At 37.1% G+C, this 17,076-nt stretch overlaps 1 protein-coding gene across 9 annotated transcripts in view; it reads left to right on the top strand.

Moving 5' to 3' along the window:
- BCAS3 (BCAS3 microtubule associated cell migration factor) overlaps positions 1-17,076 on the top strand; it is a 482,555-nt gene that overhangs the window by 214,440 nt on the left and 251,039 nt on the right. For 8 of the 9 annotated variants that reach the window (XM_044993805.1, XM_044993810.1, XM_044993807.1 and 5 more), the window contains exons 20-22: positions 5,259-5,359; positions 9,950-10,146; positions 12,050-12,147. In XM_044993805.1, the coding sequence (XP_044849740.1) occupies positions 5,259-5,359; positions 9,950-10,146; positions 12,050-12,147 (396 nt within the window). Of the gene's footprint in view, positions 1-5,258; positions 5,360-9,949; positions 10,147-12,049; positions 12,148-13,617; positions 13,729-17,076 lie in introns of those variants that run through there. The other variant, XM_044993811.1, reaches the window with a different exon arrangement.

Consider the following 17,076-nt stretch of genomic DNA (forward strand, 5'->3'; position numbering starts at 1 on the left):
TTTGGATGTACTTTAGCTGGACACTTTTCTTGCACTAGCATTTTCACGTACAAATGATAGAATTTATAATGGCCACTTCCCCATTGTGCCTTTAAATAACATTACCTCAGTATTTGCAGAAACCTTAACCCTGTATCTCTTATAGGGACTATCTAAGAGGTACAGTAAATATGTAGGGTTGTTGTTTTTGTAAGTTACCTAACAGCAACAGTTGTTTGTGTTAAGCGCCTGTGCGACTGTCTGAATGAACTATACATGTTGTGGTTCCCAGTACTGGGGGAGAGCAGCCTACATGGAACCTCTAGTTCTCCTCCTGCTCAGGTGGATGGGGAATGGGTAAGCTGAGCAGAAGGAGAGTAGGAAATAATCTAAAGCAAGGGAAGTAATCTACACCCGATTTAGGATGGGTACAGGTTACTTATTCCTGGAGCAAAGGGAAAACCAGGGGCCATATTGTGACTCTGAGTCATAGTAGCAAAGAGTCCTGTGGCACCTTATAGACTAACAGAAGTTTTGGAGCATGAGCTTTCGTGGGTGAATACCCACTTCGTCAGATGCATGTCTAAACTTCTGTTAGTCTATAAGGTGCCACAGGATGCTTTGCTGCTTTTACAGATCCAGACTAACACGGCTACCCCTCTGATACTTGAGTCATAGTATGGTCCCTGGTCTGCTCTTGAGTCAAAATCTATCCCTATGGAAGTGGGAAAGGTTTTAAAGAGTAACCACTGTGCATTTGCAAACCCATTCATTCTTGATTTACACTCATAAGTCTGTTATAGGGAGGCAAGGTCTGTCATTTATATGCACGAGTGATTGTGCCCAGATGAAAGCTATTTGTGCAAAATTTGGCCCCAGATGTTTAATAACTGCATACTTTCCATTTTCCACTATACACGGTACAATACCTTGTTATACTAGAGTACACAAACTAAACTTCAGTCTGGTTTGAAATTTGAAATTATTTGAACTCCAGATTACTGTACATTTGTTAAAGAAATCAAAGTAACTGCAGCAAAAAGTTAAGATTATGTGGTGCAGAAATAATATGCTTTATTGGTTTTAATAGAAAACAAAGCACCTGCAGTTGTTGGGGTGATATCTCTGTGCAGTCATGAAATGCCCTTTTCACAATTATATACAGTCTGTGGATGTTCTCTTAGGAAAGAATAATGTGAGTAAAGTGAAACTAGATACAAGGTGTGAGTTACAGTTAGAAAACTTTAATAACTGAACATATCTTGTATCGAGGATCAGGGAGCAAGAAAGCCTTGACTGATGTAATACAGAACATGAGCAAAATTTGATCTTTTTATATCTGATATTGGTGCAAGTATGTTCCTAAAGAACTCAGAAAACTGTATTATTCTAGCACAATATTAGCTGTGCTATTATTAGTGCCGTATCACGCATCTCATTAATCCAGCTTTTCATAAGATTACAACAACCCCTCTGGGCTCAAATTGTTGTCAACTTTCTTCTGGACTTTAATTAACCTTATCTTGGAACTGTATTTCTGTAAATAATGGGAAAGTTCATTTTTTCTGTGATTGTACAGATGCACAAGTCCCAAATAACATACGCGCTCAGTTTTCCATAAGATAATTTTCAGGGGACTAATCTGATGACATAGCAGTGTTGCTGCTGCCGGCTAAACCAACATTTTTGCTGTTAGTCACTGAATAGCAACTTCACTGATCTTGACAGCTCTAATAGTTGCCCCTGGGAAGGAGGAGGGGGAAAAACAGTCCATAAAGTTCCCATTGGTTTGAAAGCAGAAACATCTGCTGGAGTTATGAACAGTGTGTTAGCAGAGTTCCATAGCAGGAAAGCCTGCAGTTGATCAGCTGTGCCCTCAAAACAGGCATTACTGCAGTCAATAGAATTTATTGCAGGGAAAGTTTAGGCGATATGGAGAAGATTAGGTCAACAGCAAAACGTGTAAAAATATGTTTTTCTTTCATTGGTTGAATAAATAAGGCATTACGATAGCCAGCATTGTTTCATGTTTATATATTGGTGGTGAGTCATGGAGGTTTTGCAATCTGCAACAGATGTCTAACTTCTTAATATTAAGTTTGGTTTGAGATAGTTTGAATCATCCTTAAGTTGTTGAGTAAGATCTACCACTGTGATAATGATATAAGTGAATACAATTTTACTATTGTATCCTGAAAATGCATGCTGCTTAAATGATGTCCTTAATTACCTACTGAACATTATATTGACTTCAGTGAATGTGACAGATGCTTAGCACCTCATGGAAGAATCTCAGCATCTTGCAAAATGAGGCCCATAAAGATTACTGTATGTAATCTTAAAAAATTAGGCCCTGGATTCATTTTGCTATGTTCCAGCTTTAAGAATGAAGTCAGATGGCATTATGAGGGTGTCAGAAGCAGCTCCATAGTTGAGTTGTATTAAGATATGCACTTAAAGCTGGATTAAAAGCTCTTTATTTCACATGATATAAAGCTACATGAATACCCTATGCTGTTTGTTATAGAGGCGCCATTCTCTGTTTATGGTTACAGTTGTGTCTGCTTTGCTATTATAAATTCCTATTATTAGGGGTTTACAACATGGTTGTAAAAATCTGAAGTGGGCGGAAGCCTGGCACATAAAGGTCAGCCCTTAAGCAATATTTTTAAATCATTTTTTTAAAATGGTAATTTTTAGGTTACGCATATATAAAAATATTAGTTTTAGCTTTAATGAAGGTTGTTCAGTGGGTCTTGACGTAAGTGCAAAGCTCTTTTGTCATACCAAAGTAAAAATATTTTTCAGTCACATTTACTTCTGTCTTTTCTTAATTTGGTTTGTATGGTGCCTTCTGCTCACTGCAGTGGGTACAGTTCCCCTGGTGTAAACTCCAGTGCCCAACTTTCAAGCCATTGTTCACAAACAGGTGCAGGAGAGAGACGTTTCACCTGTCATATTATTCTAGGCCTCTGCATTTTGTACTTTTAAAATTTCTGGGGCTTCCTCCAGTGTAAACTTGCAGTTGCAGGATAATGCTGCCGTCGCTAGGAGGTACAGTGATGGGGCCGTAATGATCCAGGGACCAGCAATCATGAGACTATATTAATCCTTGCAGTGGTGATCCCTGTGAAGGATGAGGCACCACTGCAGTTTCTCTTTGTAGCAGGCAAACTGCAAATTATGTTCCCTGAAATTATATGTAAATATTGATGGCTCTGAAATTTCTCTAATTCAGCATGAGTTAAGTAGCCTCATTGTGCAAACTGAAGAAGTGGAGGGGTTACATTTTTTTTGTAGCAGCCTGTGTGCGCTATTAAATTAGGAAATGGAAATGAAATTATTAATGAGCTGGCAAAAGGACCTGTTTTCCCCCCCTGTACAAGAACAGTTCTCTTGTTCCTGTCTTTTGGATGACAGAGAGACATAAAACTGAAGTATTAACTCCTCTTTAGTAATGTAAGATCCCATGACACTTCTCAGAAGAGATATGGTGTTGATTCCAATGATATGGCCAAATTCCAGCTAAGGTACTCTGCCTACCTAATTTCCTGCAATAGTTTCAGCTGAATACAGCCTTCTTTACAGAATGTTACACAGTCTTACCCGGTTAATCAGTTGTCACAGAAGTTGTATTTTACTGGTGGATGAAACAATCTCTGTGTGTAGCTTATATAGCAGGGTAAAGGTCAAACTCTGCTGTCCATTACATTCATGCAGCTTCATTGGATGCAGTCTTGTCAGTTGTAGATGACTACATAGGCTGCTCTTTGCAAAAGCAGAACAGTGATAACAAAATGGTCCAGCAATGGTATTCCTGGAAGAGAATCAACAAGGAGGATCCAACTTAAGGAAGTGGCATAAAATGAACAAAAGAAACGAAGACAGGTCTTTTTAAGTCCGTAGCAATCTTTAAGGGCCTAGCCCTGTAAAAACTTATGCACATGAAGAACTAGTGATAAAATGTCCCATTGATATTATAGCAGCTGTTTGCATGAGTGAAGCTACTCATGTATGCAAGTGTTCGCAAGTTCAAGCCTTGATTTTGTATAAGGTGGTTAGATGCTACAGGGTTGGGAGCATTAGGAATGCATGCATAGGTGGGTAGAGGTCAGAAGTGGATGCAAATAAATCATCATACCAGAGCTGGCAGTTGCCTTCTGTGCTAGCTTTTTTTTTTTGGCTAGTTCAGGAGAACCCCAAAGCAATTACAAATGTAGGGCAAATTCTGTTCAATTGCATCTTTTGTTCCAAAGTGTGTGTTTTATATCCAGTTTTTCAGAATAATAATAAAAAAAATCCCATTTCCTAAGTGAGAGATCTTTAACTAACTGCACAGTGGTTGCGTGATGTGTACGTCTGTCTAATCTGCCTATTGTCTTTCCTAAAAAGGTGCCCTAGTTTCTCCCGTTAGACTCTCAACAGCCTAGACCTCTCATGTTACCTGCCCAGTCGTACATATAGCACTCTTATCAAACGTTAGCTATTTGCACAGAAGCAAAAGGGACTTTGCTGAATAGGAACAATGCAACTTTTTTTTTGGTTTTGGTCTATGTTCTGCGTTTATATGATCAGTTAATCATCTGTAAATACTAAAAATACCCAGTGTGTCATGTTTTTCATGAATAGATTGTTGTTACTATTATGAAATTTAGTAATTTTATAAAACAGTTGCTGAGATGTAAATCATCTACTCCCACCTGATTAAAAAGAAACCAGTCAGTTGCCAAGTCAGCTTCAAATTAACTGCATTAGAGCCATGATGAGATGATCATATTTGTTCCTGAAGCCAGGGAAGAAACTAAGTATTCAAGGTCGGTATGCATGCCAGTGCCTCAGGATAGGTTTTGTCACTGTAGCTTAACATAGTTCAACTTCTGTTAAAGTGGACAATTTGAAAAGTTTGTGCAGCAAGCTTATATCATTGACAGTGGCATTTGTCAGTGTGAAATCCCTCAAGACACATGGGAAGGGCTGTCAGCTGAAGCTATTTTGTGTGCTTGTTTGGAGCTTCAGGCTGAAAGAAGAAGAGCAAGTTGGGTTATCATAGTGTCTGCCTAGGAATAAATAATACGAATGCTTCTAAGATTTCAGAAGAGGAACTTCTTTAGCATTTATACCGTCTATACTCAGACTGATCTTGCTCTGTGTTCCAGTATAAACAGTCAGAGCTTTGTGAAAGTGTGTATGTTGTCATACTAACATATATATATGGGAAGGTACATTTAAAAAAATCTGATTGAGAAATCTAAATTCTTTTATCTTCTTTCTTTTCACAGTGGTTCCACCTGGGAGTCCTGGACCTATTACACGACATGAGTCGTATGACAGCTTAGCATCTGACCATAGTGGTCAAGAGGATGAAGAATGGCTTTCCCAGGTATGGGTTTTGGTTTTTGGGGGGAGGTGGGGAGTGGCTCTATATCCAGGTCTGAAGAGAAATGCATCCTACCCAGTACAAGTGAATTCCAAAGCTTTATTAAAAAAAAATGTTAAAGACCACAGTAAAGCAATATAACACGTGTAAACCTAATTTCAATCTTGACCTAAATGGAATCAGTTTGATGGTCTCAGTGAATTCCTAGGACCTAGTGGATAGGTGTCCATGTTTTAACAAGCATAAACAAAGCCTCCATCCTGTAGGCCCTAATTACATCCTTGGCAATCTCTGCGTGGATCAGGAAGGACTGAATTGGTCGTAGAGAATTATCTGCCTTCCCCAACCCTGCAGATGTTGTCCCTTTTGGTCAGGGTTAAACAATGTTAGTATGGCAAAATGGGGAAGACTACTCTGTTGTGACTTATGCTGCAGTCATTCTGCCCTAACGTAGAAGGAGGGTTAGTTGAATAAAGCATTTCTCTTTCTCTCTGACTGCCAGTCACCACCTTTCTCCGGCGTTAAATCAGTTCAACTGTTGCTGAATACAAACCAATGCACATAAAACGTAAACTTTCAAAAGTAATTGCCCCTTGACTTAGCTACTGACTTCTGAGTTAATGTTTCCCTCTGTAACAATAGATTACGTGTTGCAGGAATAAATGTAAAGAGGAAAGTCAGATCTCTGGACTCAGGATTTGGCCAATAAGTGGAGACAGAATCAATTTTCAAATAATTTGGTGTAAACTATAAATGTATTTGTAATTTTGGAATGCATTCTATAAGGTTGGACCACAAACATTTGAAACAAATTTAAGGGAACAGAAAGCAAATTGCTTTGCAAAACCTTTCTAGGTCATCTTTAAGTCATAACACAGAAAAATAAAGATAGAAGAATATGATGTAATATCTTTATAATTCAGTTATTTTTAGTGCATTATCTAATGATTGATAAACTCTGTTGTTATAGAATATCCTAATTTAAAACTGGAAGGTTAGTTAATTGTAGTACTTTATGATGATCTCAGTATGAATGAACAATTTTGAATACTAAGCCAAACCTTTAAGTTTTTACTCAGGGAATATTCTCATTACATTCAGTAGGCGTTTTCCCTTAGTAAGAACGGGATAAGGATTTCATGATTTGGCTCAATTCAAAACTTCAGCTTATAAACACAGGATATAAATAATAAAGTGAAATTCCATTTCTGTAATTTTTTTTAGATTGACCTTTGACATTTATTTTTGTAAGGATTAAAAATGATGAAAAATAACTTAATTTACCAAAGCAATTATCCAGCACTTTCAGAATTCATCCTGTCAGGCAGCCTGAATTTTCTTCAGTTTGGATACATTACTATGTAGGTATCGTACTTTCAGTGCTTCTGTCCAGCTTTCACATTTTAATTTGGCACTATTTCAGATGTATTGCATTGCCTCATGAATATGTTGAGGATCTACTACATCCAGTGACTTTTAAACCATATCTAGTATATTCCTCAAATAAGATTGCAGTCCTGCAGTAGGTCTACACAGGTGTATACATCTGTGTCTCATGGTGCCCCAGTGATTGCAGGGATCCATTCACAAAGCCATGGCCTAAGATTTCAGTTTTGGTTTCACATTGATATGTCAGACCTGGTGAAGCTGTCTCTATCTTGTCAACGGCATAAAGACAAATGGTGAAATCCTGGCCCCATTGATGTGAATGTGAGTTTGCCACTGATTCCAATGGGGCCAGGATTTCAGCCAGAGTTTTTAAGAGTTTTTCAAATACTGTAACTACAATGCAAATGTTATATCATAATCCACGTTCCAACATCATTTAGTTACTTTACAACTTGGCTCACGTTACTTGTTGGGTTATTCTTCAGTGTAGCAGATGGTTTGCAGAGAAAGAGTAAAGTGGACATACAGCATATAGGATTGTGTGTTGCTAATAAAAAGATGATTCGAAGTAGCAATAGGAGCACAGCGCAACTCAAGTCTTGTCATAAATACTCTGTAATAGAGCAGCAAGTATATTTTATATGAAAAAAATTCCCAAATGAGGTCTCTTATTACCTCAAAAAGAGAATCAGGAAGTGCACCAGGAATGCTTAGTTTTTGCTAAGTGAAAAGAGTGATGATATCTCTTTTGAACATGAAGATCCTAGCTTTCTCTAAGCAAGCCACTTTAGATTAAGCCCAAAGAGCATGTATGTTTTTCAAAATTAAAGTGTTGTTATCAACAGTAACAGCACGCAGTGAAAAAACACTGCCCTTCACTTCAACTTTTCAATTAGAACAGTGGGTAATGTGTGCTGTCAGTGTGAAGTAGATACAATATGTTTGTCCTGCACACAACAGGAGAGTGAATAGGAACATCTGGCCATAGCCTCGGTAAAATTTCAAAGGCATCTGTTTACCTCTCGGCTCTGTGACACTGATGGTTTCAAGCTTAAAATATACAGAATGTTTTATCTGTGGCCTAATTTACATCGCTGCATAAAAGCTACTTAAATTATAAACCTCTACAGTCAATCTGAGTTACCCCAAGATAAATGGAAATATGGAGGTAGTATTACACAGACTATGCTTCTGTCCTCCCAGGCTTGCAAATAATTGCCTTGGAACAATATTTTCTAAGTCTTTAAAATTACCTTGTGTGAGAATCAGAAGTCACCTAAAGCACAGAAATGTGATAATAGTTAAAGAAAACTGTACGATGCTAATCAGGAAGGCACATATATATGTAACAAAACTACCATAAGATGTAAATACAGATGTCTTCTATTTGTTTGTGGAGTTATTTATTGTTTTAATAGAAAATGGAAGGAATTTAGTAGGCTATCTGATTTTGTGATTTTGAAAATACCTATTCTCCAAAGTTTAAAAATCAGAAACTCTAACAGGAAAAGAAAACATTAAAGTGCCTTTGCATATGCTTTGTTATTCTTAACTATGGCTTAATGGGCTTGTACTCATGGCTGGCTTGGCCTGTCCATTCTAAGTGTCTACTTTCACAATTACATACCTTTTCAAAACAAAAATTACTAATTGAAATTCTCATGCTAGTTTGCATTCTTAGAGATGACTTTTTTTTTAGTGTTTGAAAAAATCGATGATCATCTGGTTTTGAGGTGTCAGTATGAAAAAAGGCATTTTTCACATGCCCAAAAATATTTTGGATGCTCTTTCCTGTTTTGCTTACTGAAAATGACCTATTTTGTAAGATTCAGACAGGCCATGGATTTCGTTTATCATTAAGAGCAAGTATCCTTGAGTTAAAGGATGAAATTTGTTTAAAGTTATTTGCAAACATCAGAAATTTGCAAACTCTGCATGCACTTTCTATACTCTCCTCTCCATTTTAAAGTATGTATGGAAGTATGGGGCCTAGTACATGGAAAATAAACCCTTTTGCATTTGTTTAAATTGTCAGACTTCTAACTGAATGCATATATATTAAACATTTAGCTGTCTTGCTAAAGTAAGTGTATTGTATATACGTGGTTGTATTGTATATATGTGGTAATGTGTGTATGGCTGGAGCTGTATGATCTATTACAAATGATGTTGTTTTTCAGCAAGATGGTCTCTGCCAGCAGTAGCTTCAGAAATGCCAACAGTAATTATCAACTTTGTTTTGAAATACAATTCACACTTTATACATGTGAAGAAGTGCTTTTTATAGTGTGAACGTTCAGAACGATGCACTGAACAAAATTGTAACAGCTTGCTCTTAAAGAGAGGTCTCCCTGACCTGGTCAGGATTAAAGTTGTTGACAAAAGTGTTGCTTCACTTGGTCTAGGTGGACAAAGACTGAACTATGTTCTTCTGTTGTTGTCACCAAAAATTCTAAATTGTTAGTTTCGTAGCTATGGAATTCATTTCTCAATGGTAAGAACAAGGTACAAACTTGGTCATATGAAATGATAGTCATGGTGAATGTCATGGGCTCCAGAACAATGTAAGAGGATTCAGAGATTTTGTCTCCTAGAAATATTTATAAAATTGAAATTATCAAGAGAAGTTGTTTTCTGATCTTGAGCGACACATAGGGCTTAATTTTCAAAGTCAGATGCCTTAATAACATTTCTGACTCCCGCATATGGCTGCTCAGATTAACACGTAGGTTTAAAACAGGCGTTCAAGTGCCTAAGCGCCCATACGAACATCCAGATACAAGGTTTGGACGTGATGTGTGGGAGCCCAGATTTGAAAATTGGATTCGCTGTAGATTTTTATTTTGAAGGGTTAAAATGCTGTTAATTTCTAAAATAGCTTAACCCAGAATCCCATTTAGGTTCTACACCCATTTAATTCCTGATCAATGGCTGAATCCTGCAAGGTGCAGAGAGTCTCCTTGTCCATTTCTGAGTGCCTTCATCTCCCACTGAGACCACGGGACTGAAGGTTCTCAAAGTTTTGCAGGAGGCTTTTAGTAGGATCAGATCTTATATAAGCAAAGCCATTCTGTATTTTGCTCTGTTGAAATGTCTCCTAAGGAAATGGAGCAAAATGCCTCTCTCCTGTTTGGTTGCCATGGGATTCTAGAGGGTTCATGAGATTGAGGGAATTTCTCAATATGATGTACAATATTCTTCTAGGTTGAAATAGTGACTCACACTGGACCTCACAGACGCCTATGGATGGGCCCACAGTTCCAGTTCAAAACGATTCATCCCTCAGGTCAAACAACGGTCATTTCATCCAGTTCTTCTGTGCTGCAGTCACATGGTCCAAGTGACACCCCACAGCCTCTTCTGGACTTTGATACAGATGACCTTGATCTCAACAGTCTCAGGTAACAATAAAGTTAATTTTACAAGAACGTTTCTTAGTTATTTACACACAGATTAGCCAATTGCTCAAATAAATTCTTCCATGTAAACTCATAACAATTAATATCAAGCCTGTCTGGATCGGATGCTTAGACGATCACATGCCTTGTTAATGATAAGAATTCATGTAGAACAAAGTGATGATAAAAATTTCTATCCAGATGTCTTCAGTGGTCGCATAGATTCCCTTCTGTTGCCACTTCTTGCCTGAATAACAATGGAAGATGTGCAAAGTCCAGTTGTCTTGTTCGGTTGCACTTAATCTCTAAAATGTTCAGCGCTTCATTGCCTTTCACAGTTTCTGCATTGCTTAGCAACATCATTTGCTATAACATGACTGGGAACATCAGGGTGTAAATTTATAGCCTGCTGACTATAAAGGGGTCGGTGTGTTGGAACACTAAGTGAACTACCGGAATGTCTTTTCCCCCCCTTTTCCATCTTCTTTTCTTTCCTTGTTCAGTGTATTATGTAAAATTCTGGTACTAGATTTGAACCTAGTGATGCCTTGAAAACCTTTTCCCTCATGTATGCTTTTTTTTATCATTGACAAAATGACATTGTATGATGGAAGTGCATTTTTAGCTGCCTCTTTGCCAACAGCAAGAATATCTCCATGCAACAACACAAAAGTCGCTGCTTTAGTTGGTTCATGACTTCTGATTCTTCTTAAAGAGTAACTCAGATCCTTGCCTTTTTTCAATTTACTTTGTATTGGGGTTGCTTTGTTTTCCTCCATTCTTCTTTTTAAGATTTCCTAACATTATTAACCACTTTCTGGGAGCAGTTGACTTCCTTGCAATGTGTCAACAATTGCTAATAGATTATCAGAAGGTGCCAGAGTAAAACCTAGTGCTGTTACTCTGCTGAAAACGGGTATAATAAAAGAACCAAGTAGTTCATCTCAAGATGTTTCCCCAAAAGTTTCAGATGTTAGTCATTCTCAGTTTCATTAATTTAAAGTTAGCAATCTTTGAATGTGGGCTTTCTGGGGGGAGGTGGTTAGTATTTATTGGTAGCCAGTGATTTTTTAAAAGTGCCATATTCATCATAAATTTCTGCTTTCCCTATGATAGCTAGAAAGAGTTAACAAGCTTTAGCAAGTCTACATCTTTCAGAGCCAACAGATGATTCTGGAACCTAAAGTTTCATGGTATTGGCTCTCTGGGATTTAGACTGTATTCCCATCTCCCACGAATAAAACAGAGCAAGTGTGGAAGATGACCAACCCTTCTGAAAATTATGCAAACTCTCCTGAGCCCTGAACTTGATGTGAATAGTCTTTACTCATGTGAGTAGGCCCATTGACTTCAATTACATTGCCCCCTCTGTAAGGATATTCCGGATTGGACTCTTAATGTGTATAGCTGGCTTTCTAAGGTTCTTTGGAACCCAGCCAGCTGATGTCCAGATGCCGGATATTTAAAGAATTATATGTGTGTATATATATAAAAATCATTGATTAAATGAAGAAAGATGTATGCTGGCAGGAGAGTAGGTAGTTAAACACATAACCTTTCCCTCCCCACACAAACCAGTTTTGTCTGCCAAGCCAAAGGACTTGTACCATACCTGTGGGCAATAAGGGGAATTCGTGGAGCAAGGGTTTTCTTTTTTACTTTTTTCTCTGTGGCTTTCTAAGAGCTCTAATCCTAAAAAAAAGTATGGAGTCACTTAGTTTTCATGAAATTTATCATCCATTGCTTGGATCCATACATCAGTGGAAAATAAAAGCTTTGAACACTTAGTTGATTTTAGAATAAATAGTTCTTTAACTGATTGGACTTGTTCAGCTTTCTTGATTTAAGAACAACCTTAATGAGCAGTGATTTTGACACAAGTGAAACATGTGATTTTAAATTTTAGGATTCAGCCTGTTCGCTCTGAACCTGTTAGCATGCCAGGATCATCGCGCCCGATTTCTGATCGCAGAGGAGTTTCAACGATGATCGATGCTACCTCAGGTAAAAAGCACATGTGTTGATTTCATGTTTTGCTTGACATTAATGGCATTTGTCAAACTTTTATTTATGTGCTCAGTATCATGTTGTTACTAACCAAAGCCATATATTTAAAGAGCTGTCAAAATTTTCAGATCTACTGTAGGGTCTGTGCTATCTTATATTTAATGAACTTATATTGAAAGCTACCAGGGTGATGATTCATTTTGCCTTTGATCACTCGAATGTGAAGTAGCAGTACTGACATAAAATCTAAATACAATATATGTGTTCAATTTACTTAAACAGAATATCAAAGTGCCTGATCTAAAGAATCAGAAGGTGTGTCAGGGCTAATACAGGAATGTTTTTATTAGTGAAAGCATAAAGTTTAGAAAATCATTACACTAATAATCTCTGTCTATCATGGTTATAAATTACCTACCAATGAAAAATATCCTTGTATATATTAGCAATGTCTGTGAGTGAACACTCCCTATCAGATAAATTAACCAATGTTTCTTTAGCAGGAATATTTTTCACAGACTCCTTTTGCAATGGAGAACAACTTTAAATAAACCATGATTATTTCAATATCAGTATAATAATATATGTACTATAAAGTTTTCTGCGCTTATTTCTTAGTGTGATGGTATACTATGTATAAAGAAACAAGGGCAATGGGGTTTTATACTCCAATACAGTTGTATAGAATGTGAAGGTTCCACACAGCAGGATTTTGTCAAATAAAATCTCTCACAAGTAGAATTATTAAACACACAGCATTAGTCACAGTCGAGTCAGAGAGGATTTTAATCTTTAGCGATTTGAAAATCCCTAGAGACTGCTGATTGGATTGAGGTTTAAACTGTAAAAGGAAACTGCAACACATAAAGAAACTGATTTGTGAAGGGTGTTTTAAAGAGAGTTAAAATGAAAGCTCCTGTTCTGGACTCTGTTTGTTATAGATATAAATTCTGAATCCAAGATATTACGTTTGTGTGCCAAATCTATTTATTTTTCTAGATCCGTGTTTATAATTGTGTAGTAATTCCATTCACACGCCGTAGTTAAGATTGTGTCATCACTGACATTATAAATCCCTATTTTCAGAAATTTTAAAGTTGTTACATTAACTCTGCTTGAAACTAGGCAGACATCTGGGGCTGTGTCCTGGGAATATTTTTAATAAAAGTATATGAAATATTGAGAAAATTATCTTGGCTGTATAGGGAAACCTACAAGTATCAAAACCAATGCATTTTTTTAGTAGTTCATCTGAAAAATGTCATTTTTTAAAAATAACACACAACAGACTTAGATCATAATGGTAATCTCAGACAGTATATTTGAAATGTTTAATACCATAGTTAGGGGCATTTCCAGGGTGGCTAAAACAACACAAATAAGGAACTGTGACCTAAGACTTTAGCTAGCCTGAAACATGGTTCTCTAATATGATTCTATAACTGAGTTGTTCCATCTATGCTACAGACAATAAGCCATGCAAGAAGATGACTACCTCCATGTGCTAAATAACCCACTTCGGAAGTGTAGATGGAGCCTTTGTGTAAAGTGGCTCAGATGCATGGGATGGAGCTTTTTTTGGTAATGCTTTTAACATGTGTGTTCACATTAAAATTAGTATGTATTGTTATAAGACTACATATATTTATTGTACAACAATGCAATTTTGTTATAACACCTCATAAATTTCTTTCAAGCAATACATGGATTTTGCCAGTGACGTGCTGATAGCAGTATTTTATTTAACTCCACTTCCAAACAGTTTGGATTTGAATTGATTTTTGACTCAGAGACTTTAACCTCTATTTGAAGCCTTTGTATTGGCTGAGCCCTGGTTCTTTCCCATGCAGAAACTATTAATCCTTACAGGTTTCAGAGTAGCAGCCGTGTTAGTCTGTATCAGCAAAAAGAACAGGAGTACTTGTGGCACTTTAGAGACTACCAAATTTATTTGAGCATAAGCTTTCATGGGCTAAAACCCACTTCATCGGATGCATGCAGTGGAAGATACAGTAGGAAAAAATATATATACAGGGAACATGAAAAAATGGCTGTTGCCATACCAACTGTAACGAGGGTAATTAATTAAGGTGAGCTATTAGATGAGGTATTAGCAGCAGAAGAAAAAAAACTTTTGTAGAGTGGATGGGTTATTATACAAAGTAAAATTGTTTCCCCATGCTAATTTTTCCCCCTACTGTTACTCTCACCTTCTTGTCAACGGTTGGAAATGGGCCATCCTGATTATCACTACAAAAGTTTTTTTCTTCTGCTGATAATACCTCACCTAATAGCTCAGATTACATTTGATGGTTTAGTGATGTGGCCTCTCCTAAAGGGTTAAGGAGCCACAACAAAATGCATGTGCTTTTTCTCAAGGTTTCATTCTGCCCTTGAAACAGAGTTCAGCTGATGAGAAACAGAGTATTTAGCACTCATTCCCTCTCCCTCTCATCTTTTCATTTACAAAAAAATGCTTAATGGATGTGTGCAGCAAATGACATTAAACTCAGTTTTGACTGTAAGGATTTTATTTTAAATACCATGCTTGAGCTGCATTACGTTTTTGTCTTCAAAAGTCCAGTACTGTAAATATTCTTATTTCCTGCTGATATTACCAAGGCGCGTCCTAAATGGCCGACATTCTTTATGAAAACAAGTTTATTGGCAAATACCTTTTTAGGTTTGATGGTTGGTTTTTGTTTTTTGTTTTTTTAAGTAGGTCATAAATTTTTTATTACCGAGGCTGAACCAGGAAGTGATTCTTCAGTTCTGACCCATACATTGGAGTCTGTTGCACTTTATGAAGATGCTTATCTGGCTGTTTGATTGCCTGTTGCTTAGAGATGTGACCAGTGTGGCGCCCCTCTTATCAAGTTCTATCATTTGGTCTTGCCATCAAAAGATTGCAAGTACATGTTTATCATCTTTGATTATCCTTGCAGCACATTTAATAGCTCATACACGTACAACCTCACCCACCAACCCCCTGCTGGTGACAGCTCTGTCTTTGTGTTAAACACGACAACAGTGTACGTATTTTTATTATGACAACTTTTATAGGTATGTCAGCAAAACCATGCTATTATGTAAAATTTTCTGGCAGAGAGGACTTAAAATAATTCTTAATTTTAAAAAGTATAGGCCACTTGCACTGATGTAAATCAGGAAGATCTCCAGTGAGAGCCATGGAGTTATACCAGAATAAAATCAATGTTACTGAGTATTGAATCAGGTCCATTTCAGTAATAAAGAAGTGAGATCTAAGTATTATGTTAGACAGAATTTAGTAACTTATGTTTAAATTATGGAAGAGCTGTTTTTAATGGTAAAGATTGGAGGTAGGTTTTGTTGGGTTTCTTGAATGAAAATGACTTTATTTGCTCAAGTTATATTTAAATCCTTTTTATTGGGTTAACATTTTGATAAAGAGTTACCTTGGGTAAAGTTAAACATTAGGGTTTACCTTTTGGTAAAGCATAAATGATTTTTTGTTTGTTTGTTTTTCTGTTTGGGTTTTTTTTTGTATGTTTGTTTGTTTTGGCAGTATACAACCGAGTTTGCATGCATGTGTTGATTTCACTCCCAAATGTTGGCACTTGTTCAGTTGCTGCAACCTGATGAGGATGTTTTGTTTCTGAATCACTTGTTTCTCTGCTCTGAGAAGATTCTGGGTATTGGTGATTATAAAGAGCTATCCCCAGTCTAAATCTGCACATAGAACAGGCCAAATACTGCCTCTGTCTTGGAGTACCTCTTTATTGTGGAAGTCTGATTCAATGAATATAGATAGCAGTCTAGATACTGAATCTGGGGAGGTGCATAAATACTCCTGTTAATTATCATCTTCTGTTAATAGAGGCCTTAATTCCTGCATCAGGTTATATTGTGCTCTCTCAAAAATCAATTCTTGCAACCTGCCCCTACTAGAAAGGCTTGTCTAAAATGTATATGTTGCCTGTTCTACAAATATATTCGAAGCAAGAGGAAGACCAAGGACAAGGTAGGACTGTTACTCAATGAGGAGGGGGAAACAATAACAGAAAATATGGAAATGGCAGAGGTGCTTAATTACTTCTTTGTTTTGGTTTTCACCAAGAAGTTTGGCGGTGATTGAACATCTAACATAGTGAATACCAATGAACATGAAGTATGATCAGAAGGGGCTAAAACAGGGAAAGATTAAAAATTACTTATACAAAGTAGATGTCTTCAAGTCACCAGGGCCTGATGAAATGCATCCTAGAATACTCAAGGAGCTGTCTGAGGAGATATCTGAGCCATTAGCAATTATCTTTGAAAAGTCATGGAAGAGGGGAGAGATTCCAGAAGACTGGAAGAGGGTAAATATAGTACCAATCTATAAAAAGGGAAATAAAGACAATCCAGGGAATTACAGACCTGTCAGCTTAACTTCTGTACCCAGAAAGATAATGGAGCAAATAATTAAGCAATCACTTATCACCTTACTATCTTCTAGATGTTTGCAAATTAACAGTCAGCATGGATTTGTCAAGACCAAATCATGTCAAACCAACCTGATAGCTTTCCTTGAGCGGGTGACAAGCCTTGTGGATGGGGGGAAGCGGTAGATGTGGAATAACTTGACTTTAGTAAAGCTTTTGATACTGTCTCGCATGACCTTCTCATAAACAAACTAGGGAAATGCAACTTAGAGGGAGCTACTATAAGGTGGGTGCAAAACTGGTTGGAAAACCATTCTCAGAGAGTAATTATGAGTGATTAACAGTCAGGCTGGAAGGGCAGAATGAGTGGGGTCCCGCGGGGATCAGTTCTGGGTCCAGTTCTGTTCAATAACTTCATCAATGATTTACATAATGGCATAGAGAGTACACTTATAAAGTTTGCGGGCGATACCAAGCTGGGAGGGGTTGCAAGTGCTTTGGACAATAGGATTAAAATGAT

This window comes from Mauremys mutica, chromosome 19 (genome assembly GCF_020497125.1).
Source record: "Mauremys mutica isolate MM-2020 ecotype Southern chromosome 19, ASM2049712v1, whole genome shotgun sequence".
Lineage (NCBI taxonomy): Eukaryota > Metazoa > Chordata > Testudines > Geoemydidae > Mauremys > Mauremys mutica.